This window comes from Sander vitreus, chromosome 3 (genome assembly GCF_031162955.1).
Source record: "Sander vitreus isolate 19-12246 chromosome 3, sanVit1, whole genome shotgun sequence".
Taxonomy (NCBI): domain Eukaryota; kingdom Metazoa; phylum Chordata; class Actinopteri; order Perciformes; family Percidae; genus Sander; species Sander vitreus.
This window is the reverse complement of record NC_135857.1, coordinates 2,309,502-2,337,299: the sequence shown is the minus strand read 5'-3', so window position 1 is coordinate 2,337,299 and position 27,798 is coordinate 2,309,502. Positions and strand designations below refer to the sequence as shown.

The 27,798-nt window shown below is 40.0% G+C and overlaps 2 protein-coding genes across 2 annotated transcripts; both read right to left on the bottom strand.

The window, feature by feature from the left end:
- Positions 1-861: 861 nt before the first annotated feature.
- On the bottom strand, positions 862-7,773 carry n4bp2l2 (NEDD4 binding protein 2-like 2). The gene is made up of 6 exons (XM_078245659.1): positions 7,663-7,773; positions 6,130-7,154; positions 5,532-5,656; positions 2,542-2,630; positions 2,381-2,457; positions 862-1,230 (listed from the first exon to the last, which is right to left on the bottom strand). Exons 1-6 carry the CDS (start codon positions 7,669-7,671, stop codon positions 1,044-1,046), a joined length of 1,512 nt encoding a protein of 503 aa, XP_078101785.1. The 5' UTR covers positions 7,672-7,773; the 3' UTR covers positions 862-1,043.
- A 1,282-nt stretch (positions 7,774-9,055) lies between these two features.
- On the bottom strand, positions 9,056-27,447 carry brca2 (BRCA2 DNA repair associated). Its single transcript, XM_078245656.1, has 27 exons — positions 27,298-27,447; positions 26,897-26,995; positions 25,012-25,245; positions 24,368-24,431; positions 23,996-24,048; positions 23,872-23,900; positions 23,647-23,752; positions 23,509-23,564; positions 21,174-21,264; positions 20,361-21,026; positions 15,943-20,262; positions 15,594-15,692; positions 15,436-15,505; positions 14,885-15,348; positions 14,603-14,793; positions 14,304-14,491; positions 13,643-13,813; positions 12,848-13,220; positions 12,602-12,757; positions 12,361-12,508; positions 12,178-12,287; positions 11,888-12,086; positions 11,608-11,774; positions 11,352-11,490; positions 10,165-10,421; positions 9,669-9,812; positions 9,056-9,581 (listed from the first exon to the last, which is right to left on the bottom strand). The coding sequence occupies exons 2-27, from the start codon at positions 26,949-26,951 to the stop codon at positions 9,225-9,227; spliced, it is 8,907 nt and encodes a 2,968-aa protein (XP_078101782.1). The 5' UTR covers positions 26,952-26,995; positions 27,298-27,447; the 3' UTR covers positions 9,056-9,224.
- Between the last annotated feature and the right edge of the window lie 351 nt (positions 27,448-27,798).

Sequence of the window (27,798 nt, the reverse complement as noted above, 5' to 3'; positions counted from 1 at the left end):
TCGCAGTGGCAGACCACGTGTAACAACACCTGCATAGGATCGGTACATCCCAATATCACACCTGTGGGACAGGTACAGGCTGGCAACAACAACCGCAAGAACTGGCCAGTCTGGTGCAGTACATGAGATGTACTGCAGTACTTAATGAACTGGCCAGTCTGGTGCAGTACATGAGGAGGAGATGTACTGCAGTACTTAATGAACTGGCCAGTCTGGTGCAGTACATGAGGAGGAGATGTACTGCAGTACTTAATGAACTGGCCAGTCTGGTGCAGTACATGAGGAGGAGATGTACTGCAGTACTTAATGAACTGGCCAGTCTGGTGCAGTACATGAGGAGGAGATGTACTGCAGTACTTAATGCAGCTGGTGGCCACACCAGATACTGAGGGCTACTTTTGATTTTGACTGCAAATATTGGCATATGTTAAGTTTGCTTAAAATATAAAAGCAGTTCAAAGTGACAGGAGTATACATATACTGTATATCACAACACACTCCTGAGTGTTTTTTAATGTTCACTAAATTTAAATGTGGCACTAGATGACGAACGTCCTGCAGTCATTGGCAAAAAACTCCTTGCCTTAAAAAAGAAACATGTTGGCATAACCAAGAGGTTGATCAACTATGAAACTTTGGTTTACCGGAGTAGAATATTGTAGCAGCTGCTCTGCTGATTTCAGGGAATCAAAATACATCAAAAACTATTCTAACAACCAACCAACCAACATGAGGCAGATGAGGACAACCTTTTGGTTTCTCATGTTGTTGCATATTGTAGATAACACAAACTGGATGTCTGAAATACCGGTCTTGAATAAAAAAATGCCAAAAATAATGCAAATTTCCTTTCCTAGCAAAGATGTTTTAGGTGAAAATTTAATTATGAAATCTTCAGAAAAAATATATTTCTTCTTTCTTTACATACATTTACAGTATACAAAAATAATTGATTAAAAATGACAGAAACAGTAGTTAACAATATTTTAAAAAAAGTTGTTCTTCAGGGCAAATTATTTGGCTGGTTAAGTTCCTGTGAAAAACTAACAGAAAGGCGGGGTTATCCTCCTCCTCCTCCTCATCATCATCGTCTGCTGCTGCTCTGGTCCATGTCTGTGGCTCACGTGAGGCGGCTCTTGTGAACTCATGACGATGTCTACAGATATGGGAAATGAAAATCGATCCATCATCTGGGCGATCTTCTCCTGGGGAACACCGTGCCTGTTCCTCCTGGAGGGAAAACAGGGCAGTGGGGGAACGTAAGCTTCTAGATGTTTTTGGATGAATGAATGAAAGAAATCTCTATTTCAAACAAAATACAACAAAGAAACTATATATAAAATGTATAAACAAATTAGAAAGTATATAGAAGTATAACATTTAACATCAGACTGGGGGTAATGTGTTACCCCCAGTCTTCACCACATCTAAATCACAGTCAAACTAGAGAAATCAAAAAGGCACTCTCCGTTGGCTTGCGAGCTAGAAAAACCAAACTCTAGTCAGGCCAATCACATCGTGTATAGAGTTGGTAGGCGGGCTTATGGCTGCTGCTGCTGGGAACAGCGGTCTTCTGGAAGACTTGGAGTTCAGCTTTTCTTTGAGAAAAGAACAAAGAACGGCTCTGAAGTCATTCTTAAAAAAGGACGATGTGTTCGGAGTTTTGCCGACCGGATACGGCAAAAGTTGAATCTATCAACTAGCTTCGCTACCTTCTTCGTTGCTCTGCCTGGTTGTAGCGCTATCCTATTTGAAAGACAACCATTTATCCCGCCCCTCGGATTGAGCCCTGCCAATGGTGAGTTCCCAGACCCAACATCTGGATGTGGGTCTGGCTTGTCAGGCTAGAACCCCCGCCCCCAAAAAAAGGAAACCGGTCCTGTGAGCAAAGGTGATGATAGCCACAAAAATAGAAATAAAATGTATACATTTCAAGTCGCTGCTTCATCCACTAATGAGTCCCAGCTGTGAACCGATGTCCTTATGTTTTATTTTAGTAAAATGTCCCCTTCTGCCATCTTTTGGCATATAAATCTTCTCTCAAACCTAGCACAAAAGTCAACCTTTCTATTGCCCTTATTTCTTGTATGACCTTAAACCATTGTTGCCGTTTAGGACAATCAGGCTTTACCAGTTTGTCAGCATACTGTTGTTTCAAATTTAAAACCCCTCTCAAGTTATAACCCCCCCTCCGCTATCTGCGAATAGCTGTTGGAAGTTTCCAGGCAGCTTTTTATTTTTTGCTTAATAGTCAGTAATCTGTAAGTAATCAGTAATCTACCAGATCTTTAAACTTTAAGGTGTGTACTTTTAAATACAGTAAATTGGTATGCTCAGCACTGGCATATATATTTAATATGATAATTTAAAAAAGTCATACTTCTCCAGCTCATAAGGATCAAACTTCCAGCTGGTGTCAGGTTCACAAAAGTCCACTTTGTATCCTCTCTCCAAGGCCTGTTGAAAACATGTTGGGTTAGTGGAGGTGATGTGGTACACTGTAACCAAACACTCAAATTGTATTCAAAATCCTATACCCACCATTTTGACATATGGCTTCATTTCCCACGCTTGGGTGTTTGTATTATCAATAATAATGGGAGATCGGCCATCATGCATAGCTCCTTCAGCTGAAAGAGAATTCAACCAACAAAACAAAAAAACGATTGAAATCATTTCTGGCGAGAAAATAAAAGTCTCACCAAACCACATTTTCTAGACTGTTCTCCATCTAAGAGAACTTGTTGATAATGCATCCATTTTATTAGCTCATAGGGCGCCTAATGCTAGTTTGTGTGGGTGGGGATGACATTTTCCCAGCAGGCACAGACACTAAACTAGACTTTTTTTCTGGCTTAAACCAAAGACCAGTATAACTACTCTTTTTTTATTTATTTTGTTTTTATTTATTTAAAAGGGACAATGCACATTAATCAACATGAGTACAGAGTCCAACATGTAATTGTGCCAGATTTAGCCATACAGGCTAATTTTCATCTGCAGTCCCTAGCAGGTTAATGGCTTAAAACAATAGATACGCTACAACAATACAACACATAAAACATAAAACAAGAAAGACATAAAAGGCATAGACAAGTCAAATGACAACCACTATTCCAGATCATGACAACTGGCAGGTTGATGGCATGAGAAAAACACAACACAAGTATCATACTCAGCAGACACAGGTGAAAGTGTACAGACACACATTAGGACGCAACAACACATAAGCACACACAGAGACACTAGTACTATATAAACTTCATGTCTAAAAAAAATAATACTCTGACTGTGAAGAGAACACAGCAAAGACGGTCCTGATTATAGCTTGACAGAAATGCCTTCGTGATGATGTGATGAAAACTTAGCGTTGACCATCTAAGCCAGGGATGTCAAACTCATTTTCCCAGAGGGCCACACTGGAAAAAGAGAATCACACCAAGGGCCAGACATGTTGAGTTTATTGACGTGCTTTTGTTACTGCATGTCACTTTTTTTTAAAACATTTTGGTAGCTTTTTTTCCCTCATTTTTGTGGCTTTCTCAGACATTTGTCACCTTTTTGAAAATTTATACGAAAGTCATCAAAAGAGTTCCTTAGCCATCATAGAATTTAGCAAATCAAGAAAAACAATGATAATTTTTTTAACAACATATGAGTATGAAAACTCTCTGCTTCTGGGGGAATTTCTGAGTCTCAGAGTCGGCAAATCTGCCATATTCTGCTTTGAATGACAGGTAATTGCATTTTAAAAAACACTTTCCTGTGTTTTTGGTTTGGCGCACAACAAGGCGGGCCAAAATTTATTGTGAACCCAAATTGATATACGGGCCGGATCTAAATCTGCAAGGGGCCGAATTTGGCCCGCGGGCCTTGAGTTTGACACGTGATCTACAGTGGGGAGAACAATTATTTGACACACTGCCGATTTTGCAGGTTTTCCCACTTACAAAGCATGTAGAAGTCTGTAATTTTTATCATAGGTACACTTCAACTGTGAGAGACGGAATCTAAAACAAAAATCCAGAAAATCACATTGTATGATTTTTAAGTAATTAATTTGCATTTTATTGCATGACATAAGTATTTGATACATCAGAAAAGCAGAACTTAATATTTGGTACAGAAACCTTTGTTTGCAATTACAGAGATCATACGTTTCCTGTAGTTCTTGACCAGGTTTGCACACACTGCAGCAGGGATTTTGGCCCACTCCTCCATACAGACCTTCTCCAGATCCTTCAGGTTTCGGGGCTGTCGCTGGGCAATATGGACTTTCAGCTCCCTCCAAAGATTTTCTATTGGGTTCAGGTCTGGAGACTGGCTAGGCCACTCCAGGACCTTGAGATGCTCACAGAGCCACTCCTTAGTTGCCCTGGCTGTGTGTTTCGGGTCGTTGTCATGCTGGAAGACCCAGCCACGACCCATCTTCAGTGCTCTTACTGAGGGAAGGAGGTTGTTGGCCAAGATCTCGCAATACATGGCCCCATCCATCCTCCCCTCAATACGGTGCAGTCGTCCTGTCCTCTTTGCAGAAAAGCATCCCCAAAGAATGATGTTTCCACCTCCATGTTTCACGGTTGGGATGGTGTTCTTGGGGTTGTACTCATCCTTCTTCTTCCTCCAAACACGGCGAGTGGAGTTTAGACCAAAAAGCTCTATTTTTGTCTCATCAGACCACATGACCTTCTCCCATTCTTCCTCTGGATCATCCAGATGGTCATTGGCAAACTTCAGACGGGCCTGGACATGCGCTGGCTTGAGCAGGGGGACCTTGCGTGCACTGCAGGATTTTAATCCATGACCGTATAATGTGTTACTAATGGTTTTCTTTGAGACTGTGGTCCCAGCTCTCTTCAGGTCATTGACCAGGTCCTGCCGTGTAGTTCTGGGCTGATCCCTCACCTTCCTCATGATCATTGATGCCCCACGAGGTGAGATCTTGCATGGAGCCCCAGACCGAGGGAGATTGACCGTCATCTTGAACTTCTTCCATTTTCTAATAATTGCGCCAACAGTTGTTGCCTTCTCACCAGGCTGCTTGCCTATTGTCCTGTAGCCCATCCCAGCCTTGTGCAGGTCTACAATTGTATCCCTAATGTCCTTACACAGCTCTCTGGTCTTGGCCATTGTGGAGAGGTTGAAGTCTGTTTAATTGAGTGTGTGGACAGGTGTCTTTTATACAGGTAACATGTTCAAACAGGTGCAGTTAACACAGGTAATGAGTGGAGAACAGGAGAGCTTCTTAAAGAAAAACTAACAGGTCTGTGAGAGCCGGAATTCTTACTAGTTGGTAGGTGATCAAATACTTGCAATTCATGCAATAAAATGCTAATTAATTATTTAAAAATCATACAATGTGATTTTCTGAATTTTTGTTTTATATTCCGTCTCTCACAGTTGAAGAGTACCTATGATAAAAATTACAGACCTCTACATGCTTTGTAAGTAGGAAAACCTGCAAAATCAGCAGTGTATCAAATACTTGTTCTCCCCACTGTAAGCCATGTGAGCATTTAAGGAGACGATACCTCTGTTCTGGTTCCATTCGTGTGCTGTTCCAAGAAGGCCTGGATCATAGCAGTACCCATCTCTGTGAGCAAAGTAGTCATCTGTGCTCAGTATTACCCCACAGGGACCAGTGGAGAGCCGCTCCCTGTGAGAAAGATAGCACACAAACGTACAATGAAAATGAATGCTGGCCGATGTGACCCAAACCTTGTATATAGGTAATTTCATATCTCGATAATGATATATATCATGATAAAGCATGTTTTCTGGATATTTAATAAATAGTCTATATGAAATTACCATCTTGATAAGCTCATGTTTGAATTAAATACTTCACAAAAGGACTGAGTCTTTTCTGATTTTACTAAGAACTTTAGTGCAACATGAACATTATGTGCAAGGATCAGAACGTAAAGTGTCGTCCAAATCACGTAAATATTGCTGTAAACTCAGTTCGGGTGCTGGTTTTTGGACACTGCAACACAAACAATATAGAAAAATATCATACATCATATCATCTAGCCCTTATGAAAATAATATCCAGGCTTGGAAACTGAGTTTTGGACTCATTTAAACTGACAATGCACTCATTTATGAGACTCGAGATTAGAGACGTACCTGGCCAGTGTTGATTTCCCAGATCCTGGTAATCCCCTCATCAAGATCAACACCAGGGAAGAACGGTACGCATTCGTGGTTTCAGGGGGTCGACAGCGATGCTCCCACGGCTCATTTTCTGAATCATATCTCTGGCACCTGTCATAATCTTCACCAACCTGACACGATTCTTCTTTTCTATCTCTGGACCATCCAACATTTACATCATCTGAGAGTGCATTATAGCTCCGTTCGTCCCTGTCAAAGTGGTGTGGAGAGTCTCTATAAAAGCCCTGAGACGGGTTACTACATACATTCGGAGGTGGGTAGCTGGAAAATGTTGGAAATGGGGGGGAGTCCTCTTGATACTGGTTTGTTGTGCCCAAACTGCTCCAGTTAGGATTCACGCGTGATGGCAGGTTTTGTGGATTTGGGAATACAGATGGGGGTGGCGGACGATGGAATGCGGGTCCGTGAAACCTTGGGTTTGGTGGTCTATTCAGAGTTTGAGGAAAACGCCATTGGTTTGGAGCAGGAGCAGCTGGCCTCGGTCTTCTGGGGTAGTATGGCTCATTTTGATACCAGTGTGACCAGGATGGCTGTTTCTGCCCACTGCTTCTCTGGTAGTCATCTGTTCCTACAGATTTGCTCCTGTAAACAACGTTCTCCTCGCGTCCATCCTGAGTCTGTTTGCTGGCAGATGTTTTGGGTGGTATGTGCGGTTGAACAAAACCTGCATTTTGTTTCCCTGGGTTACCGTTAGCACCATCAGGCGTATCGATCTTCTCAAGCTCTTTATAAAACTCACTCAGTGTGTCTTCGATGTCAGACTTAACAGTGGCTGCTTTTGAAGGAGGAAATGCTGGACCAATGAAGGTGGTGCTGGTGAGTCCTACCTGCTTTAACACACGCTCCCTCACACTTCTGTCTGCGCTGCTGGAGTCTTTGATCACTAATTTAGCATCTCGACAATCTTCGGTTCTTCCACCCACACAAGGCTTTACTATGGCATGAGAGGTCGTACAGAAAGATCCAGCATGAGACATCTGCAAAACAGATTAAACACACTTATTTTTTGGACAACTACAAAAATACTAGCTATAGCTGCCGTGCGGGTTTACGTGCAGTTTAGTGTCCCAAGTTATTTTCCAAAATCTGAGTGTCCCAAATGATGAGGGTCTTCTTTGAGACAGGTTAGGGTTAGTGTAGCACAGGTGGTTTAGCAGGTTCATAATTAATTAAGGACATTGTATGGGGAATTTGGGACACTAAACTGCAGGTATACCTAATGTGCGAGCTATTTCATTATTAGTGTTAAGTGCCGTGAATATATCGTTACCGTTTAAATGAACAGGTAAGTAACGTTGAGTAGATAAACGTTACGTTAGCGCACTTTAGCTAAAACCGAATCTAAGCTAATCGGTTAGCTAACATCACCTCACGAGTTAACGTTACACAGAAGACGGTGACAAACGCAGCTCTGTTCCGTTAAATTATTTACCCCCTTCTAATCTCATTTATTATAGAGTCACTGTCACTATCATCAGTACTCACCGTATACATTCAGGATGCATAAATGATAGAAAAAAACGACATTTACAAAAAACAGCCAGCACACAATTTCCACATAGCAAGGTGCCTTGTGTTTACGGAAGTGACGTCAGTACTCTTCTTATCCGCATTGACAGCCGGGGAACTAAGTGTCAGCGCCACCAGCTGGGCTCAAAATGTGTGACAGAGACGGTCATCACCCAAAGATGCCAATATGATCCTCATCTTGTATAACATATATCATAATGGTGTTGCTTCCGTTCCTCCTACTTTTCCTTGGTGGGCTATAGTCCTATCAACCTTATAAAGTAAAAAAGAATCTTCCTATAAAAATTTGTATGTAACAATTTTCTATTATAGCACTTATAATCAGCTTTTTGGGATTGATTTAACATTGTCATAGTGACACTCCTAGTTATTAACCTTTACTATTAAAAACGCAGATAATCCCTTTTATGTTTTCAAAGTAGTCCTTAATAACTATTTTAAGTACTTTACATTTTGGTCTTTAAGTAACTATTATGAGCCTCAGTTTGTTGAATATTGCACTATATATATATATATATATATATATATATATATATATATATACACATACATATATATATATATATATATATGCATATGTATATATATATATATATATATATATACACATATATATACACATACATACATACATACATATACACACATATGCATATACATATATATATACATACATACATATATACACATATATATATACACATATATACACACATATACACATATATATATATATACACACATATATATATATACACACATATATATACACATACATATATATATACACATACATATATATATACACACACATACATATATATATACACACATACATATATATATACACATACATATATATATACACACACATACATATATATATACACACATACATATATATATACACATACATACATATATATATACACATACACACGTGTATATATATATATACACACTATATATACATACACATATATACATACATACATATATATACATATACATATATATACACACACACATACATATATACACATACATATATATATATATATATGTGTGTATATATACATATATGTGTGTGTAGTACATATACATATAATATATACACACACACACATTATACAGTATATGTGTTATTTTAGAATTCATTTACCGAAAAACAAAACGACATACACTATGTCACGATCTACAGGTGTGACAGTTGACTCCCTGTAAGCCTTGTTATTTGTCCTCAAACACAGCACAAATACCAATCATGGAGCTAAACTGCAGGAATGCAACTCTAAATGTGTCTTCAACTTACTGAATTTTACAGACAAAAAAAGTAGACTGAAGAATGTAGATAAGTATAAAGTGATGACATGATTTTACTAATGTGAAGTGATTTCACTTCTTTAATGGGTCCAGTGAGACCACAAAAACAACCACAGAATATGTGCCATACACAGCTTTTACATTCACTCATTTGTACAGTTTTTTTTTACAGTTAAAGTTACAGTCTTATGTACCTACAGTAAATCACCAACACGCAATGCCTGAGTATCAATCATAGCCAGTTCCTCATCATTCACCCAATCATCCTCCACGGGTGAATTGACGGGTTTGCAAGCTGGAGTCTGTACAGTTTTTAAAGTGCTAGGTGTCCCAGACCGCCGAGGGGGGTTGAATGTCTTATTTATACATGGAGACGCCACTGAGCCCAGATGGGAGAGAGGTGGTGGAGACGGGATGCGAGACAGATAGTCCAGAGCTCTCTTCCTCTTCAGGCTGATAGGGTCTTTCTCTGACGAACAGTTTGCTGCGGGAGGTTTCCTACTGACCGGAGTGAATGCTCCAAGGCTTCTGACTGGCTGCTGAGGGGTCACCTGCATAAAATGACACATTTTCATTTTTTTATCAATGAAAAATGGTCATGAGAGCAAATGCTTTGAACAGCAAGTACATCAACTCACACTTGTTTTTGTGTCTTGTCTTCTGACCGTTGCAGAAGCTGGGGTTCGTGTTTGCAGAGCTGGAGAGGAGATGGACTTTAGGCCATCAGATTTGACTAAATGTGAAAACTTCTCCTCAGCCATTAGAAGGAAGTTCTCCTGACCCTGAAGACACAAGATGAAATTGATAGTTATGCCATATTTATAGTTTACAACATTTTATTGTATCCAAACCAAAAGATGCAGAAAAGTAAGATGAGAAAGCTCTACGTGGTTCAGGTCAGAGAACAGCAAATCCTTTTAAACAATCTTCATCTGATCAGTAGCCGATTAAATACATATGGCACTCACACTGAACCATTATACTGTATGTCTCGTGTCTGTGCAGTTTTGCATATATGTTTTATGGAATGCTGTTTAAAGTAAGTTAGTTTCTTTTCAAGTGTGCAATGAAGACAAGATGTAAAATACTTGTTAGACATCAATAGGAGAGGCAAGATTGACTAAAGCGTTGTACCTGGATCAGGTTTTTGAGTTGGCTGAGGGATTCCTGTAGATGTACTTCCTTGGGGTTTGTTGAGAAGAGGGTCAGATCTCCAGCGTACACAACGGGAGTGGGCGATGTGGACTGACCTCTCAGCTGCAGGTTGCTCAGAGCCAAGAGGACATGTGGTTTTATCAAATCTTCTAAGCCAGCCTGAGCAAAGCTGCTGAAACAGCGCACTTTGACAAAGTTCAGTTTCCCATCGGTCAAATAAAATGCAGGAGAGAAACCTGTGTTCAAAAGCACAAACAACCATTACCATAACATTTTACCGTAACAATACAGTTACGGCAGAAACCATTAAAGTGCTCATATTATGCTCATTTTCAGGTTCATAATTGTATTTAGAAGTTATATCAGAATAGGTTTACGTGGTTTAATTTTCAAAAAACACCATATGTTTGTTGTACTGCACATTGCTGCAGCTCCTCTTTTCACCCTGTGTGTTGAGCTCTCTGTTTTAGCTACAGAGTGAGACATCTCACTTCTGTTCCATCTTTGTTGGGAGTCACACATGCTCAGTATCTAGGTAAGGACTACTAGCCAGTCAGAAGCAGAGTATGAGGGCGTGCCCTGACAGTACCTAGGTAAGGACTACTAGCCAGTCAGAAGCAGAGTATGAGGGCGTGCCCTGACAGTACCTAGGTAAGGACTACTAGCCAGTCAGAAGCAGAGTATGAGGGCGTGCCCTGACAGTACCTAGGTAAGGACTACTAGCCAGTCAGAAGCAGAGTATGAGGGCGTGCCCTGACAGTACCTAGGTAAGGACTACTAGCCAGTCAGAAGCAGAGTATGAGGGCGTGCCCTGACAGTACCTAGGTAAGGACTACTAGCCAGTCAGAAGCAGAGTATGAGGGCATGTCCTGACAGTACCTAGGTAAGGACTACTAGCCAGTCAGAAGCAGAGTATGAGGGCGTGCCATGCTAGCAGCTAGGCGAGCATTATAACGTGTGTTCCAAAGTGACCACGTTTGTCTCTGAAGTAAAGGCTGGACTACAGTAGAGCTGTTTGGAGCAGTTTGTGAACAGTGTTTTCTGTTGGAGATGGTAAGTCCCTTTGGGGTGGACTTTGGGATTTTTCACTTTGTAAACCTATAATGTTCACAAAAAAGATATATAACACAATAAAGTAAAGAGAAAAAAAACAAAGATGCTCTTACCCTGCCCATCTACGATACTGATGACATATCCTGTGAGATCAATTTCTCCACACAGCGGCTGGAATTCTGGGTTTTGAAGATCCACAAAACGGGTAGAGACCCTTGGTTGAAAATGTGTGGCTAACAATTCCTGAGAAGCCTGAATGATAAAACAAATAAAAAGGTATTATAAATCATCAATCTGACTTCATCAATAATGGATCTACAACTCCATATGCCCACTGAGTGTGCTCAAGATAGTTGGTTTCTACAGTACCTGTAGGTCCTGAAACTGGGATTTCTTTGTCCCAGTCAGCTGAACTGTTGTGCTACAACCATGTTTCTTTCCATCCGAAGTGGTGAGGTTGTAGACTTTGTATCGACAGCCTTCCTTCACTAAAGACTGAAGCTCCGAGGAAGGTCGCCAAAGATTCAACTGGTAAACTTAAAAAAAATATATATATACATTATTTGAAATCAGTATTTGATAACACAATATAATATACATTAAAGTAACCATAGTACATGTAAAATGAATTTAAAAGATAAAGACACACCACTGCCTGGTTGGTCCATGGAGTCAGCAACGCAGAGTCTCCACACAGGTGTAACCTCTCGCTTGGGACAGATTCCTTCGCTGTCCTCTGCACTTTCTAAAGCTCTCCGGTAGCGATCCTGCAGAACAGCCTGCTTCTTCTCCATCAGAGAACACCGGTAGGCACGCAGAGTCTCCAACTGCTCTTCACTCAAATGAGCCTTGGACATGCAAGTGAAATAGACGTGCAATTCAAACTTTATTCATAAGAGAAATGAGGTAAACGATTCTGTAAAGCAAATTTCTTATCACCTCGAGGTAAGCTGGGTCATTCCCCACTGCTTCATAGAGCTCCTCTCCATCTTGAAGACTTGACATCTCCTGACGGGAGATTGTCCGTCTTCTATGTTGAGGTTTATTACCTGAAAATTACAATTTTGTTAAAAGGTATTCCATTTTAACCTGTACCTAACATGCTGAAAACAAGATTCCTACCTTTGTCCTCCTTTTCAAATTCCGCCTGAATCTTGGCGTATAGGATCTCCATAGCTTTTTGTTTGATGCTGTTGTATCGTCTCGCCTCCTTCTCTTCTGCGCGAACAGAACGGAACACTACGCCTCCGTCTGGTTTCCTCTCCATCCACTGGAAAATGTGACAAGCATTCATTCAAAAGAGATCATAACATCAACTTCCAGGAGTAACTGAAACAATATAACAATGCAAGACTAAACACACCTGGATGGGGTAGCTTCTCAGAATGATAATGTCCACACATCCTACTGGTCCTCCGCTGCTGTACAAACAGGAAACAGGAAGCAGGAATGGCCGTGGATCTCTGTGAAATCCCAGCTTAGCATCCCATCGTGTAGGTCTGCTGCTATTGGCGCAAATCTAAACACATAAACAATTAGTTATCCGAGTTGTTAGTTCGTTGTCTTGTGGAAAGATAGAATAACTTGAGCCCTCGTCCCCTTTAATTACCTTTAACATGAGAGATTCAGGTGCCTCCAGAGGGGAGCAAGCATCTTGAGATCCCACTAGCTGAGCTCCATGGATGATCAACTTCCCACCGACAGCCACTCGACCTTTGTTAAGCATGGCAGTCAAAGGTTCATCCAGCTGGGCTTTAATGGTGTACCATCCATCTGTCAGCCAGACAACTGCAGACGGGTTTTCAATCTTGGCATCAGCACCTTGTGGAGTCTTAGTGTCATTGAAACTCTGTCTGTTTGGGCACTGGCCCCTGGAGACGACCCCGCATACACAGAGGACCAGGGTTTTGGCTGATGTGTCGTCCTTTTCCATGATTTTTCTCAGAGCCGGCCTGCGGCTGTGGTCCACCTCTACATCATATCTGATTCACATAAAAAATGAAAATAAATGCTAAATAAAATTACATTTAAAACTTAAACAGATGTTTTATTTCACGTAAACTACAATGTACGTTTAATTAAAATATATGTTATGTAATACATTCACTTTGCCTGATATAATTAGCCATAAAACGTAATTCATTAGTAAACAATATATATTTCTGCTCATTTCTTTTGACTAAATGCTATAAAGTGTAATTACATCAAGCCTTAAAATCGTGAACAAAATGGCAGTGGGCGATGTGTAATACGATAGTTGGTTCAGCAATATTTTTTTTAATTTTATTTAGGAATATATTTTAAATTTATACACATTTTGCAACAAGATGCGTGTGGGTGCATGATGAAATTAAGTTCAACAACAGGAAAACATTGAACTAAAATAAGCTAGAATCTCACGTACCTGTACTTGAGTTGTAGGAGGACCTGCTCTGGGGTGAGACAGAGGCTGCCCATTGTTTCTGGAAATGATCTTTCCATGGAGGCCTGCTTCCATACAATCCATCGGTAGTGATTATACACCCACGCCTCACTGATCAGTTTAGGGTCCACACCTGGGGTGTCACATAATGCTCTGTGGACAGTGTAGAACAACATGATATTCAGTACAGTACAGTCAGCCTGCATTTGCAGATACCAAGATACTTTGGTTTCTCAAACACTATAATAGGTTCAACATTACAAAGCCTGATTTAAACTAAATTAAATAATACCAGGGCTGCAACTAACGATTATTTTCATTGTTGATTATTTTCTTATAGTTGTTTGGTCTATAAAATGTCAGAAAATGGTGAATAACGTGGATCAGTGTTTCCCAAACGCCCAAGAAGACGTCCTCAAATGTCTTGTTTTGTCCACAACTCAAAGATATTCAGTTTACTGTCACAGAGGAGAGAAGAGACTAGAACATATTCACATTTAACAAGCTGGAATCCAAGAATTTTTACCTTTGTCTTAAAAAATTACTCAATTTACTCAAACCAATAAATCGATTATCAAAATAGTTGGCGATTAATTTAAAAGTTGACAACTAATCGATTAATCTTTGCAGCTCTAAATAATACCTATGAAACTCTTCTTTCCCTGCAGTCCCATCATTGCTGGGGATCAGTAATCCTCCATCAGCAAGCTGAACACCACCGCCGTCTATAAAGGCTTCCTGTTTGAGGAACTGCTGTAAATTGAAGCGAAAAGATTCAGCCGTCTCACTGGTGATCTCATACACATGCTGATGAACTCCACGTCCATACAGCTGAAAAACAAAAACAAGAACAAGAACGTGTCAAAAAGCAGTTTACGTGACAGTGATCCCATTTTTAACCAAACACAACAAAGTTGACTGACAAACCAGTTCTGGCCTTGCCTGTTTTTGGGTGTATCTTGCAGGAGGCTTTCCATTTACTGCAGCTTTTAATGGTATCCTCAACACTCCTGAGGTTTTGGTTAGAAACAAACTTCCCGGCAAAGGTCGAATGGTCTGGCGTTTCTTTTTTCTGATCCTCATGTCTTGCATATCTCGTGCCAGCTCTACGTTATGAAGATCCTGAAACATGTCTGTAGACCATAAACACATAATTATTTGACCTACGTAATGCCGAGTATTGACAGCATATCATACTGACTTCACCCAAAAAGGTTAGTGCACCTTGGCTTGTGGACACTGTGTCCTCCACAGGTGAGGCCTCTGCAGCAGAGTCATCAGATCCACAGATAACAGGAAAGTTGTGATTATTTAGCGGATCATCATTTGTAGTCGAGGCCACCGTCTGAACGTCTTCTTTGCTTTTATTACCAGTCACATCTGTGTTGCTTAGTGTTTTTTTAGTGGGCGGTACATAAGTGTTGCTGTTAAAGGGTGTTTCCTCCTGGGGTTTAGAGGAGCTCTCTTGGACAACAGTTATTTGCTTTTTGAATGGAGGAACAAATGAAATGGGTGTTTTTGTGTTGTCCTTAAGCACTGTATTCTTGTGACTCTGTGTCTTTGCATCCTTGAGGAATGGAGGAACAAACACCGGCATCTTGGAATGTGCTGATCTGCGGTCGTCTGGGGTTGACTGTTGTGTTGGTTTTGTCTTTTGCAATGTGGGTTCCACATAATTCTTTCCATTCCTGTTAGACAAAAAAAATACATTACAAGGAGCTGATAACATGCGTCAGCCTTTTGAAAACATGGCCAACAATTCACAGGCAACTTACCAGTGTGGTCTCGTGATGTTTGGATGGAGAGAGACGCTGTACTTGAAAACCCTCCTGTCTTTCATTATATCTTAATAAAGAAAAAACATTTGTATTTAAAATACAAATACATGTATGATGTATTATTTTGCTAACTTGTTACAGTGCTGGCGATTTACCAATTGGAAAACTTTTTTCCGGGTGGAGGGTTGAACCTCTTGGGCCATCGACAGTTCTGTCAAATTCTTCCAGTAATCTTCTTTTCAGGGGAGGCTGACCTAGAATATTCCAAAAAACAGTAAGGCAACCGTTAATAGCCATGCTTGTAACAGATAAGAGTCACAGCTTAAGGTTAGTAATATACAAGCACTTAGTTAGTCAAAATAATGGTTTATTTGCAATAGGGAAACAATCTTTTTAATATCCAATGAAGCTAAATTGGTAAAATTGAAAACTCTGAAACAATCTGTGCATTAACAAAAAACACATTATACTATTACATTTCTGAGTAGTAACACAAGCACTTACCAGTCATATCTGGGTCCTCGACTGTTCTTTTCCCAGTTCCTTTTTGTTCCTCTACAGATCTGTGGCTGGATTTTGGGTTTTCTTGCAGTGGCGCATTTTCTAAAGTCATTGAGAGACTTTGGCCAGCTAGACTTTCATCCTCTAACAAAGCTTTAGTGCAGTCCAGAGCTTCCTGAGCAAAAAACCTCTGCTGGGTTTCAGTGCAGCCACTTAGGTTAAGTGACTGAAAGTTTGCAACTGAAGACTCTTGTGGCCTTTTGACATTAGATCCCTCGCTGCTGCTTGTCCGATTTATTTCACAGTCCAGCACACTTGACATTTCCTCTTCACGGCTGAGATTACAATTCAAAGTTCTTTTCACATCTTTCACTTTTGATAGATCTGACTTATGGGTGTTACGTGGGCTTGTTGAATAGGAGTTTGAATGACACTCTCCATTGGCCAAAAGGTTTTTTCCTTTCAACAGATTTTTCTGTGACACATGGACTTTTGCCCCCCCTGCAGTTGTGAAACCAAAATGCTTTTTCTCTGTGTTGTCAGCATTGTCTTGTTTCTTGTCACTGTTCCTTGTGTCTGGAACAGCTGGGATCTCTGCACTCAAGCTGATGTCACTGAAGAGAGCTTTGGCCTTCTGGAGGGCCTCAGATGAAAATGCTACTGGCTTACCACTGGCTGCAAGAAATCCACTATTCCTGGGTAGTGGACCAGGGACTGCCATCTTGGAATGTGTTGGTTTTACACTGATTTTATCCTCAACTTTATCACATTCACTTAAAAGAGTTTTTGCTTTCTTGAGAGCTACAGATGAAATTGTAACTCCTTTACCACTGGCCATCTGAAATCCACCGTTCCGTGTTGGAAAGATGTCTTCTTTGTGTTTCAGTTGTTTGTTTGTGTCCTCAAATGTAGCACTTTCATTCAATAGAGACTTTGCTTTTGTCATTGCATCATCTGAAACCGATACTTTCTTCCCACTGGCAGTAGAGAACCCACCACCTTTGCTCAATTCATTGTTGGCTGAGGAACAAATAGCTGTTGTGCACAACTGGAGAGAAAGTGGCTCTGTCATCAAAGTTGGGATTCCATGTAAAGACGGTGCTTTGGTAGAATCCAATGTGTTCTTAACAACACCTTTGTGAATCTCCACATCATCAGGCTGCAGCATCTTTTCATGGTTTACAACTAATCCCACGTTCACATTTTCTAACTCAGTGCGCCCACCTCCAGGATCTTCAGAAATGTTTGACACCTTGTGATCTTTTTTACATTTTGAAAGGTTTTTCTTCCCAATGCCACTTCCACTCACAGATGCTATACTTTTCTCATGTTTTACTGACATAGCGTCATTATCATCCATAATGTCACAGTCCTTGAAGAAAGCATCTGCTTCTTGCATTGCTTTTGCTGAAATAGAACCATCATCAAATTCTTCCAAAAGGTTTTTTCCTTTCAACAGATTTTTCTGTGACACATGGACTTTTGCCCCCCCTGCAGTTGTGAAACCACAATGCTTTTTCTCGGTGTTGTCAGCATTGCCTTGTTTCTTGTCACTGTTCCTTGTGTCTGGAACAGCTGGGATCTCTGCACTCAAGCTGATGTCACTGAAGAGAGCTTTGGCCTTCTGGAGGGCCTCAGATGAAAATGCTACTGGCTTACCACTGGCTGCAAGAAATCCACTATTCCTGGGTAGTGGACCAGGGACTGCCATCTTGGAATGTGTTGGTTTTACACTGATTTTATCCTCAACTTTATCACATTCACTCAACAATTTTGCTTTCTTGAGAGCTGCAGATGAAATGGCCACTCGTTTGCCACTGGCCATCTGAAAGCTACCATTTTTAGATGGTGGAACCTGAATTTGATTGTTGAGATGGCCTGTTCTTAAAGCGTCTCCTTTTTGTTTCGGTTGTTTGTTTGCATCATCAAGTGTATGAATTTCATTCAAAAGATGCTCTGCTTTTTTCATTGCATCAGCTGACGTAGATACTTTCTTCCCACTGGCTAAACAAAATCCACCACCATTGCTCAATTCACTGACGGCAGAGGGGCCAATACTCTTTGATGTTGTGCATGAGAGAGATGAATGTGCCTTTGCAGTCGAACAAGGATTTTCACGGAAAGAAGCTGCATTTGTTAAAGCCAGTGTACTCTTGACACCAAAATTGTGACTGTCCACATTATGGCATGCAGCTGGACCAGCATTCACATTTTCAAACTCATTGATTGGTTCTTCAGGAAGGTTTTCTTTTATCCCTTGAACAGGTTTACCTTTTGGAAGGGTTTCCTTAAGACTGACACTTCCAGGCAAGGGTATGCTCTTTTTAGGTTTTACTGACATGCCAGCATTACTGCTGATAACATCACAGTTTTTGAAGAAAGCATCTTCCTCTTGCATAGTTTTCACTGAAATAGAAATCCCTTTCCCATTGGCCATCTGGAACCCCCTTTGATGCGTGGTTGTGTCCGTTATGCTGTTTTTCAAAGTTGTTATAGCATCTTCATCTCTGCGTGGGTTTCTGTCAAAACAGACAGACTCCATCACGTTGGAAAAACAGCTCTGAACCCTTTCTCCGGTATCGCCTGTGAATTTCAAATTATCCTTTTTACGATGCAAAAGGTCACCAGTGTGACTATCCACACTGTGCTTATGCGGTGTTTTAGCATCAGTTTTGCTATTTTGTTTGTCAGGTGGGTTTTGACTCGTCACAAGATTCTCCTCTAAATCTGCAAACAAAGCTCTAGCTTTGCTCAGACACTTTTTTGAAACTTTCAAAACATTTCCTCCTGCAGTCTTAAATCCCACACCACCAAGCATTAAAGGATTTTTGTTCTCTAGCTGGCTTGTTTTAGTCTGCCCATGTCTGTCAAGATTTTTGGGTTCAGCTGACAGAATACTTCCACTGTCTTCAGAGATGTGCTTTGAAGAAAAAGACACATCTTCAGGAGAGGAATTGTCTTTTTTCATTGCACTCGACAATGACAGACCTGCGGATTTACTTGTGACGTTGGATGTTTCACAATTTGGTTTACCATCTGAAACTAAGGCCATTTTGTCATGCATCACAGTTACTGCCAGGTGCTTTTCAGCTTCTGAACTAAAACTGTCATCAAAATCTATACCTGAAAGAAAATCTGGGTCAAGTTCTCTGTCAACTTCTTTGGGCGTGGTGCCATTATCTTGACAGTGTTGTTTCAGCTTTGCGGTTTTAAACTGTGTAAATTCAAACTGGCTGTCTGCTTCTTCCAAGAGCGTGCACAGCTCAGTCACATCAGCTTTTTGTGAAGCTGTTAACTGGCAACTGATATCCGCATTTTTTTCACTTGAAGAAAATGGTTGGTTTGAGTTAGTGGTTGGATTTTTCACTGATCCATCACTCATGCTCATTTCATCTTTAGTATCATGTGCGCATTTGGTAGGCTGGTCACTTAAAGTAATTTCTTCCTCAGTCTCTTCTAAGAGACGTTTGGCTCTCTCCAGGTTGGCTGAGGAAATGTGTATACCCTTATTTGAAACGGTTTTGAATCCTGATGTATGGACAGAAGGAAGATAAACTGTTTTCTCTGGCAGACTGCCATGAACTTGACCATTAAGTAGAACGCAATTGTTATTGACAGTTCCTTTTGTATTGCTGGGTAGTTGTGTTGATGTTCTCTCAATGTGCAACTCACTCTCTCTGCTGGGGCCCAGTGTCTGGCATTCCTTGGTTGCACTGGACAGCTTGCCATGCATTTCAGCTTCTGCTAAAATATCATCCAAATGTGCTTCTCCTTTTCCTTTATTTATAGATGTGAAAGGAGTGGTCCTGTGGATATCACTCTTAAAGCCAGTCCACTGTTGACTTTGACCATTGATCTCTGAACTGGGAAGAACAAATGATGATGCAGTCACGTGAGTGCTATCTACAACAGCTGACTGGAATCCACTGTCACTTATCGTGCCCTCATTGATGGGGTTATTTTGATTAGTGGTAGAAACATGTCTTCTGTTACTGACGGCATCACAGTCATGGTGAAGGTTCGCTTGCACTGCTTTCTTCTTAGCTTGTTTCAAGGCTGACAGACAAGCTGATGGAGAGAAGCCATTTTGAGGAGTATCCTCTGCTATTCTACTCAGTTTGATGGGGTCTGACATTTGACTGAAGTCTTGAGCAAAATCTTTGCAAAGCTGCGACATGTCCAGATCCTGGACTTTTGCTTGTACAGAGAGAGGTAGATTGTCTTCAGCGAGATTTCCCTGTTTTTGCACCTCATTCTTCCCATTCCTCCAACAGTCTGCTTCATCTGAGGATTTCCTCAACTGCTTCACATTAACTTCTTGTCCTGAAATAAACAAAGGATCAGTTTAGTCATTGTAGAAAAGGGTTTTGAATGTATCACAGCATTTGTTTTACACTTTACATGCATGAGAAATGTATTACCAGAGAAGTCTGGAATCCCTGGGGATGAGTCCATCTTCCGAGACGGTGTTTCTTTTCCTTGAACCTGTGTTTTTGAAGTCTTAACAGTGTAAATAAATGTTCTCTTTTTCTTAGTGAATCCAGAGTCTGCGAGTTTCATAGGTGGCCTGACTAGCTGGCCGGGGTCACTCCGCAGTTGTTCTGTTAAAATCTTGTTTTCCACTTGTTTAACGGGATTATTATCATGGCAAGAAGTATCCACAGTACAACGTGAAATTTCAGATAAACTCAACGGAGACCACTGGGTGATTCCAATCTCTCCAGTTTTCACCGGTGGGGGTGAGGGAAGCCTGCCAGGCGCCTGATCAGCTGTTCTCTGTTCACTGGATGCAGCGCTGCTTGTTGGTGAGGTGTCCGCAGAGCTGCAGTCTTGTTCTTTTGTCAGGATGATTTGCTTTCTTTTGATTCTGTCAGTTTTCACTTTTCTCAGTGCTGAACTACTGTTGGTGAAAAACATAGAGAGAACATTTTCAGCTCCATCAAGAACACTTGCTACAGTTCTGCGTATATCTCCATCCTCAATAGCATCTGGTAGCGTCTGTTTCCAAACTGCGTCACGCTGATTCAGTGAACTCTGGGGGGAGTCGTGGGACTCTGGATTCTGACCAGGCTCAGGGGAAACAACACCTGTTGATTACAGACCAGCAATCAGTATCATTTTGCATCTAAAAGCTTGTGCAACACAAATAAGATAATCTGTTGCAAATGCATAGTCTTGTAATTTATATTCAGAGCCACTGCACCATCTTGGATAATTGCAATTGTACACTGTACCTTGGTGAACATTAGGTATGTCATTCTTGTTGGGTGACACGACTCCGACTCTGGATGCATTTGAAAGAGAAGGGAAAAGCTTCCGTACCAACTGAGAAAGACAAGATAGAAAAACTGAGATTCAGAAGCATTTTAAATGCCACACCTGCTTATTTACCATGTTTACTGTAATGGCATGTTTCCACGGTCGGGAAAAAATGTAACGAATACTGGGAACAAGGGACCCTCCACTTTAGAGAGAGTTGAAAAAACAATTCTTGAACAAGTACATGAGTCCTCTTCCTGTGGTAGACATGGGCTCATGCAACGTAAGACTGCCCATTGTGTCCGAGAGATGCTTACACCACATGGATTTAACCAAATCCTTTAACAGGCATTTGTTTGGTGTAAAACCAGAGAATGCTGCCAGGTCTATGAATACTTATATGTACCTGCCTGTAAGCCTGCTGTCTTATAATATTTCATTGAAAAAATCCCAAATGGCCTTTTCATGCCAGGTGGTTGAAGGATGTAACGTTTCAATCAAAACTAGAGAAAATATTTTTTCCACAAGAAGGAAATCTGATCATTTCAAAAAAAAATTTTAAATATGGACACATTTTTGGGTGCCATGGTAGCTCACCTGGTTGAGCGTGCGCCCCATGTACCAAGGCTCATTCCTTACGCAGCGACCGCAGGTTCGACCCTTTTACGCATGTCATCCCATATTGTAAAGTGCCCATATTTGGGGTGTTCTTTTGTGTCTCTGGTGCTTCCATACGCATACAAAACTTTGAAAAAAATCCATCCATGCTGTTCTGAGTGAGATACGGTTTCTGAATGTGTCCTGCCTTCAGTCTCCGGGTGAGCTGTTTAAAATCGGCACGGCTTGTGACGTCACAAGCCGAAACGAGCTGGCTAACCACAACCGTTAGCTTGTAGCGTTAGCATTCTAACGCTAATGCTAACGCTAGCATGCTACCTCGTTCTCAATAGCAAAGCACTGCTACAACACACACACAAGTTCACCATAACCTACAAAATAACTACTTACAGGTGCGCCCTTGTTTAGAAGTCTCCCAGCTAATCCTGCCGAAGTTGGAGAAACAGCCTCTCTTTTACTGTCTATGGAGCTAGCTAGCTGACATGATCTACATCTGAGCTACTGCACATGTGCGAGTGCAATCAAAGATAGTAGAGAAGAAGAAGAAAAGAGGTCTCACTCTGTAGCTAAAACAGAGACCAGGTGAAAAGAGGATCTGCAGCAGTGAGAGAGAGCTGTGCAGTACAACAAAAATATATATATTTTTTTTTAATTAAACCTATTCTAGTACAACCTTAAAATACAATTATGAACCTGAAAATGAGCATAATATGGGCGCTTTAAACTATCCTGTCAATAAAAGGCCTAAAATGCCAAAAACAATCTTTGAAAAAACATGGACACATTTTAAATCCCATTTTTCTATGGACCGCGGAATAAAGATTTAAGTGTAAAAGTGACACTTATATGCAGGTATGTAGGTCCCATGAAAAAGTTGTATCCTGTACATGTCATTACTTGTTTTAAATAAACAAGTAATAAACATACTCCGGGGCCAGGCCTTAAACGGCCCAAGGTCAAAGTACAAACGGTGGGGTGATCAGACTTTTGCAGTCGCTGCCCCGAGACTCTGGAACAAGTTACCCCCTGAAATTCGGACGACTACAGATGTAGCGCTTTTTAGGTCTAAACTCAAAACGTATCTGTTTAGAAAGGCTTTTAATACGTAGTAGTGGTGTGACAATTTCACTCTCCTATTTATATGTAACCTTTTCTGATTTTATTGTTTCTATGTGTCATTCTTTTTATTGTATGATATGTTATATGATGTGTGTTTTAGTCTTGGTTTCTGATGTGAAGCACTTTGGATACCTTTTGGTTACTGTATAAATAAATGTTGATTGATTGATTGAATGATTGATATACATTGTAATTCCTATGGTTCATTATTTTACATTTTCAATGTATGGTAGGCAGTTGTATGTCTGTGTATGCTATAATGAAGTTTTTTTCTGTGCGTGTGTATGATGGGATACTTTTGTATGTAACTTGGGAGATTAAATTAGGAGTTATTAAAAAAAACTAAACTAAAATCAATGTTCACATCTGCCTTATTTTCTTCCTCTTGAGTCCTCATCTATTGACATTTCATATAGTATGACGTGAAGAATTTGTGGTGTCAATATATGTTACTATATCTTTGACAGATCTCATAATGGAGAAGAAGCAGAACATCTTTAACTCTTATTTCTACATTCTACAAATTGGGAGAGAAATATGTGTATGTATGTTTGGGCTGGACGGAGTACTCACAACAACATTTTTTTCGTCAGAAAGACTCACTGGACAGGGACTCTCATCTGTTTTAGCTATTAAAATGAGAAGACAATTATTTCACAGATCACTTATAAAGATATTTTTTTAAAACAACCAATTGTGTCATTTGCTTACATAAAATCAGGGTGGATGGTGGTGGAGTATTCAGAGAACTGGTCCATGACATATCAGAATGAAGCTGTGCTCCGAGACTTTCAGATACACGCTTGGCATAGCTGACCTGTATCATTTAAAAAGTATATGAAAAGGGGAAACCTTAATGTAATCCATTACTCCACATTCACATACCGGCATTTGCTGAAAGGAAGATAATATCACTGTTAGATTGAATACACTTACTGGGGATTTTTGTGGGGTATGAAGCAGATCTGTACAGGTGGCAAAGGCAAACAAATTAACCAGTGTTGATTCAATCTTTTGTCAAATGTAATTTAAACAGACATGCAGATATGCTATAGCTCACCAAAACTGTGCTGACTCTGAGGGTGGAAACCTCCATATTTTGCACCTCGAACCCTATAAAGAACATGATAGACATCTAAAACTGCCAACAGCAGTGACAATACAAGTAACTTTGAAAAGAATACCTTTAAAGTAATTCCATAAACACTGAATTAACAATGTATGGTGATGTATTTAAGTTGTAAACGTACGAGTCTTTTCTCAAAGAACAATTCTTTACCATCAAGAGTTGAATATAAAATCTATATTCGTTCCTTTCTCGCTTTAACTGAACAGCCCTTTAGAATGCCTACAAACACTGAAATAAGAACTATGCAAAAACTAATTTGGAATATTTAATAAACGTATAGTTTTTCTTTCAAACAGCACTCACCCTTCTTTTGACATCCGAAACAAATATGGACTTTGTGTTGCTGTCCATGGCGATGTTTCTTTTTCTAGGACGTACCACAGAGAAACATTATTTTTAAATTAGGGCTGCAACTAACGATTACTTTCATAGTCGATTAATCTGTCGATTATTTTCTCGATTAATCGATTAGTTGTTTGATCTATAAAAATGTCAAAACATGGTGAAAAATGTGGATCAGTGTTTCCCAAAGCCTAAGATGACGTCCTCAAATGTCTTGTTTTGTCCAAAACTCAAAGATATTCAGTTTACTGTCACAAAGGAGAGAAGAAACTAGAAGATATTCACATTTAACAAGCTGGAATCAGAGAAATCTTATTTTTTTTAATAAAAAAAATGACTCAAACGATTAATCGATTATCAAAATAGTTTGCGATTAATTTAATAGTTGACAACTAATCGATTCATCGTTGCACCTCTAATTTAAATGCATCAAAAAGCTTTTCAATGCAAACACAAGTAGGTAAGTACAATTTACAACAATGAATTTAAAATGTCCAATACAGACATTCATATTCCTGATTAGAAAGAGTTCATGCAATGTGCTAGAAAAATGTATTTAGATTACTGCATAAATACATAAACGGTCAACTTTAATAATACATTACCTTGTTCACCAGTGAACGACTGCTCATCCTCAGTTTCAGGAGACACAACTCGCCGTTGTCTAAAAACTTTGGGGGTTGAAAACAGCTGACTTTCTACTGCAGTTCTGTCAAAGGGTGTTTTAAAATGTCCCTCTTGGTTGGCACACAGGTCATCTTGATCAGAGACATTTCCCTCGCTAGTGAACGTTTGAGCTGTCAGTGCCTCAAACCAGTCAGGGTCCAGGGGTCCCAGCTCTAAATTGGGACATTAAAAAGGATTAATAGAATAGTAATGACTACACAACCTCCACACACAGAATGTTTTGTCTTTTGTGATTGCACACAAAGTACCATTTTCTGATTATGCAGCTGGATTTAAAGGGTAGGACACAATATCAGAAACAGCTGGAAATGCATTACAACAGTCCTGCATCATGAACCATCCAGGACCTGTACCGGTCCAGGGTCAGAAAATCTCTGCAGACCCATCGCATCCTGGTCACAAACTGTTCAACCTCCTTCCCTCTGGTAGGAGATACAGGGCACCGTTCTCCAAAACCAGCCGACACAGAGACAGCTTCTTTCCCCAAGCAGTCACTCTGTTGAACACTCAGAAATAGCCCCAACCCTTACACTGAACAAAGTCAATCAACACTGTTCTGATCATCTACCTCATGTACAGTATCTCACAAAAGTGAGTACACCCCTCACATTTTAGTAAATATTTCATGATATCTTTTAATGGGACAACACTGAAGAAATTACACTTTGCTACAATGTAAAGTATTACGTGTACAGCTTGTATAACAGTGTAAATGTGCTGTCCTCTCAAAATAACAACACACAGCCATTAATGTCTAAACCGCTGGCAACAAAAGTCAGTACACCCCTATGTTAAATTCCCATAGAGGCAGGCAGATTGTTATTTTTAAAGGCCAGTTATTTCATGGATCCAGGATACTATGCATCCTGATAAAGTTCCCTTGGCCTTTGGAATTAAAATAGCCCCCCCACATCATCACATAGCCTTCACCATACCTAGAGACTGGCATGGTATCAGTTAGCCTAATAGCTGGTTTGATTTGCATTGAGAGATGATTTTATGGAAAGTACCCCATGCCAATCTCTAGGTATGGTGAAGGGTATGTGATGATGTGGGGGGCTATTTTAATTCCAAAGGCCAAGGGAACTTTATCAGGATGCATAGTATCCTGGATCCATGAAATAACTGGCCTTTCAAAATAATAATCTGCCTGCCTCTATGGGAATTTAACATAGGGGTGGACTGACTTTTGTTGCCAGCGGTTTAGACATTAATGGCTGTGTGTTGAGTTATTTTGAGGGGACAGCACATTTACACTGTTATACAAGCTGTACACCTAATACTTTACATTGTAGCAAAGTGTAATTTCTTCAGTGTTGTCCCATTAAAAGATATAATGAAATATTTACTAAAATGTGAGGGGTGTACTCACTTTTGTGAGATACTGTATATTTCGATCTTACAATATTGTTAATAATATATGACCATTGCACCGAACTGTCTTGCACTATATTTATACTTAAATCTTAAATCTCGGACTATACTGATATTGTACCATTCCTTCCCTCTCTTCAATTGCTACTGTATATTTTTTGTAATGTTGTAAGTTCTAGTGCAGTGTTATACCGTATACTTAACAGTATTTTCTTATATTTCTTACTGTCATTTCTGTTTTTTATTCTTTATATGTTAAGTCAGTGTTGTACATGATAGCAAAGATTAGCCGAAGTCAAATTGCTTGTTTGTCTAGCTACGCAAACCTGGCCAATAAAGCTGATTCTGATTCTGATTCTGAACAATCTTTGTGCAGCGTATAATGTCCAAGTTATTGTGACAAAGACAGAGACACAACTGTTGTCTTACCTTTCCAGATTTCATCTTTGTATGTGTCGTACATGTTTTTGGAGGGTAAATCCATTCCAGTTGATTTATATAATCCCTAAAGTTTGTTATGTGGCACACCTGAAAAAGACAAAGTTTTCAACATGACATCAGTTAAAAATCTGATTCTCACTTAAGCTGAATGATAGCCTAGCGTTAGCTGCTAATCAACTACACTAGCTTACGTTAACGTTAACTGAATAGTAAAACTGCTAAGGACAAATTGTCGAGAATGTAACGTTAGCTAACGTTTGTTTCACAGCCCTAAAATGTTATAGTTAGCTGACAGTGTCTAGAAAACATTAAACATTACATTGACTGCTAACGTTAAGGTTACCCAAAAAGTAGATTTAACCTTTGAAGTTAATGTTATTCTAACTTACCATGGTAAGTGTACGAGAGTGTTGACTTTCATGTTGTGATGAAACTCTTGACAAAATGTTGACGACAAATAATTAAAACCACGATGATAAAGAAGTTTTAATAAGAGTCAAACATAGTAACCATCCTGTTTGCTCCTGCTTCGAAAACAAACCTCGCGCACCGGAACTCTGGAAGTCCGACTTCAAAATAAGAGTCGTGTGGAGACGGTTGTATCTTCTAAATATGGAGTCTATTCCTCTAAATAACTGAATGTCCACAGAATCAAATACGTTGGAAAGCTTTACTCAGTTGTTTGGTATGGCATTTCACATACGCTCACATTAACCTACAGTATATGGGGCATGGGCATAGGACATGGGTCAGAAACATGGTCAGAAAACATGCACTCTACCTAAACACGGTGTATGATCGCCCCCTACAGGACCGTTCATTAATAACAAAATCACATCCACGTTATTCCACATCAGTATAAACCATAGACTGTATAAGTCATTGGTATA

Excerpts from the sequence above, each read along its gene's own strand:
- n4bp2l2 (XM_078245659.1), bottom strand. Across the intron at positions 2,631-5,531 it reads CGAATGGAACCAGAACAGAG|CTGAAGGAGCTATGCATGAT; the intron begins GTATCGTCTCCT and ends ATTCTCTTTCAG. Across the intron at positions 2,458-2,541 it reads TGAAGCCATATGTCAAAATG|GCCTTGGAGAGAGGATACAA; the intron begins GTGGGTATAGGA and ends TGTTTTCAACAG.
- brca2 (XM_078245656.1), bottom strand. The coding sequence starts at position 26,951 with ATGGATTTACCCTCCAAAAACATGTACGACACATACAAAGATGAAATC. Across the intron at positions 15,506-15,593 it reads GGAAAAAAGTTTTCCAATTG|ATATAATGAAAGACAGGAGG; the intron begins GTAAATCGCCAG and ends TTCTTTATTAAG. Across the intron at positions 10,422-11,351 it reads CAGTATCGTAGATGGGCAGG|GTTTCTCTCCTGCATTTTAT; the intron begins GTAAGAGCATCT and ends TTTTGAACACAG.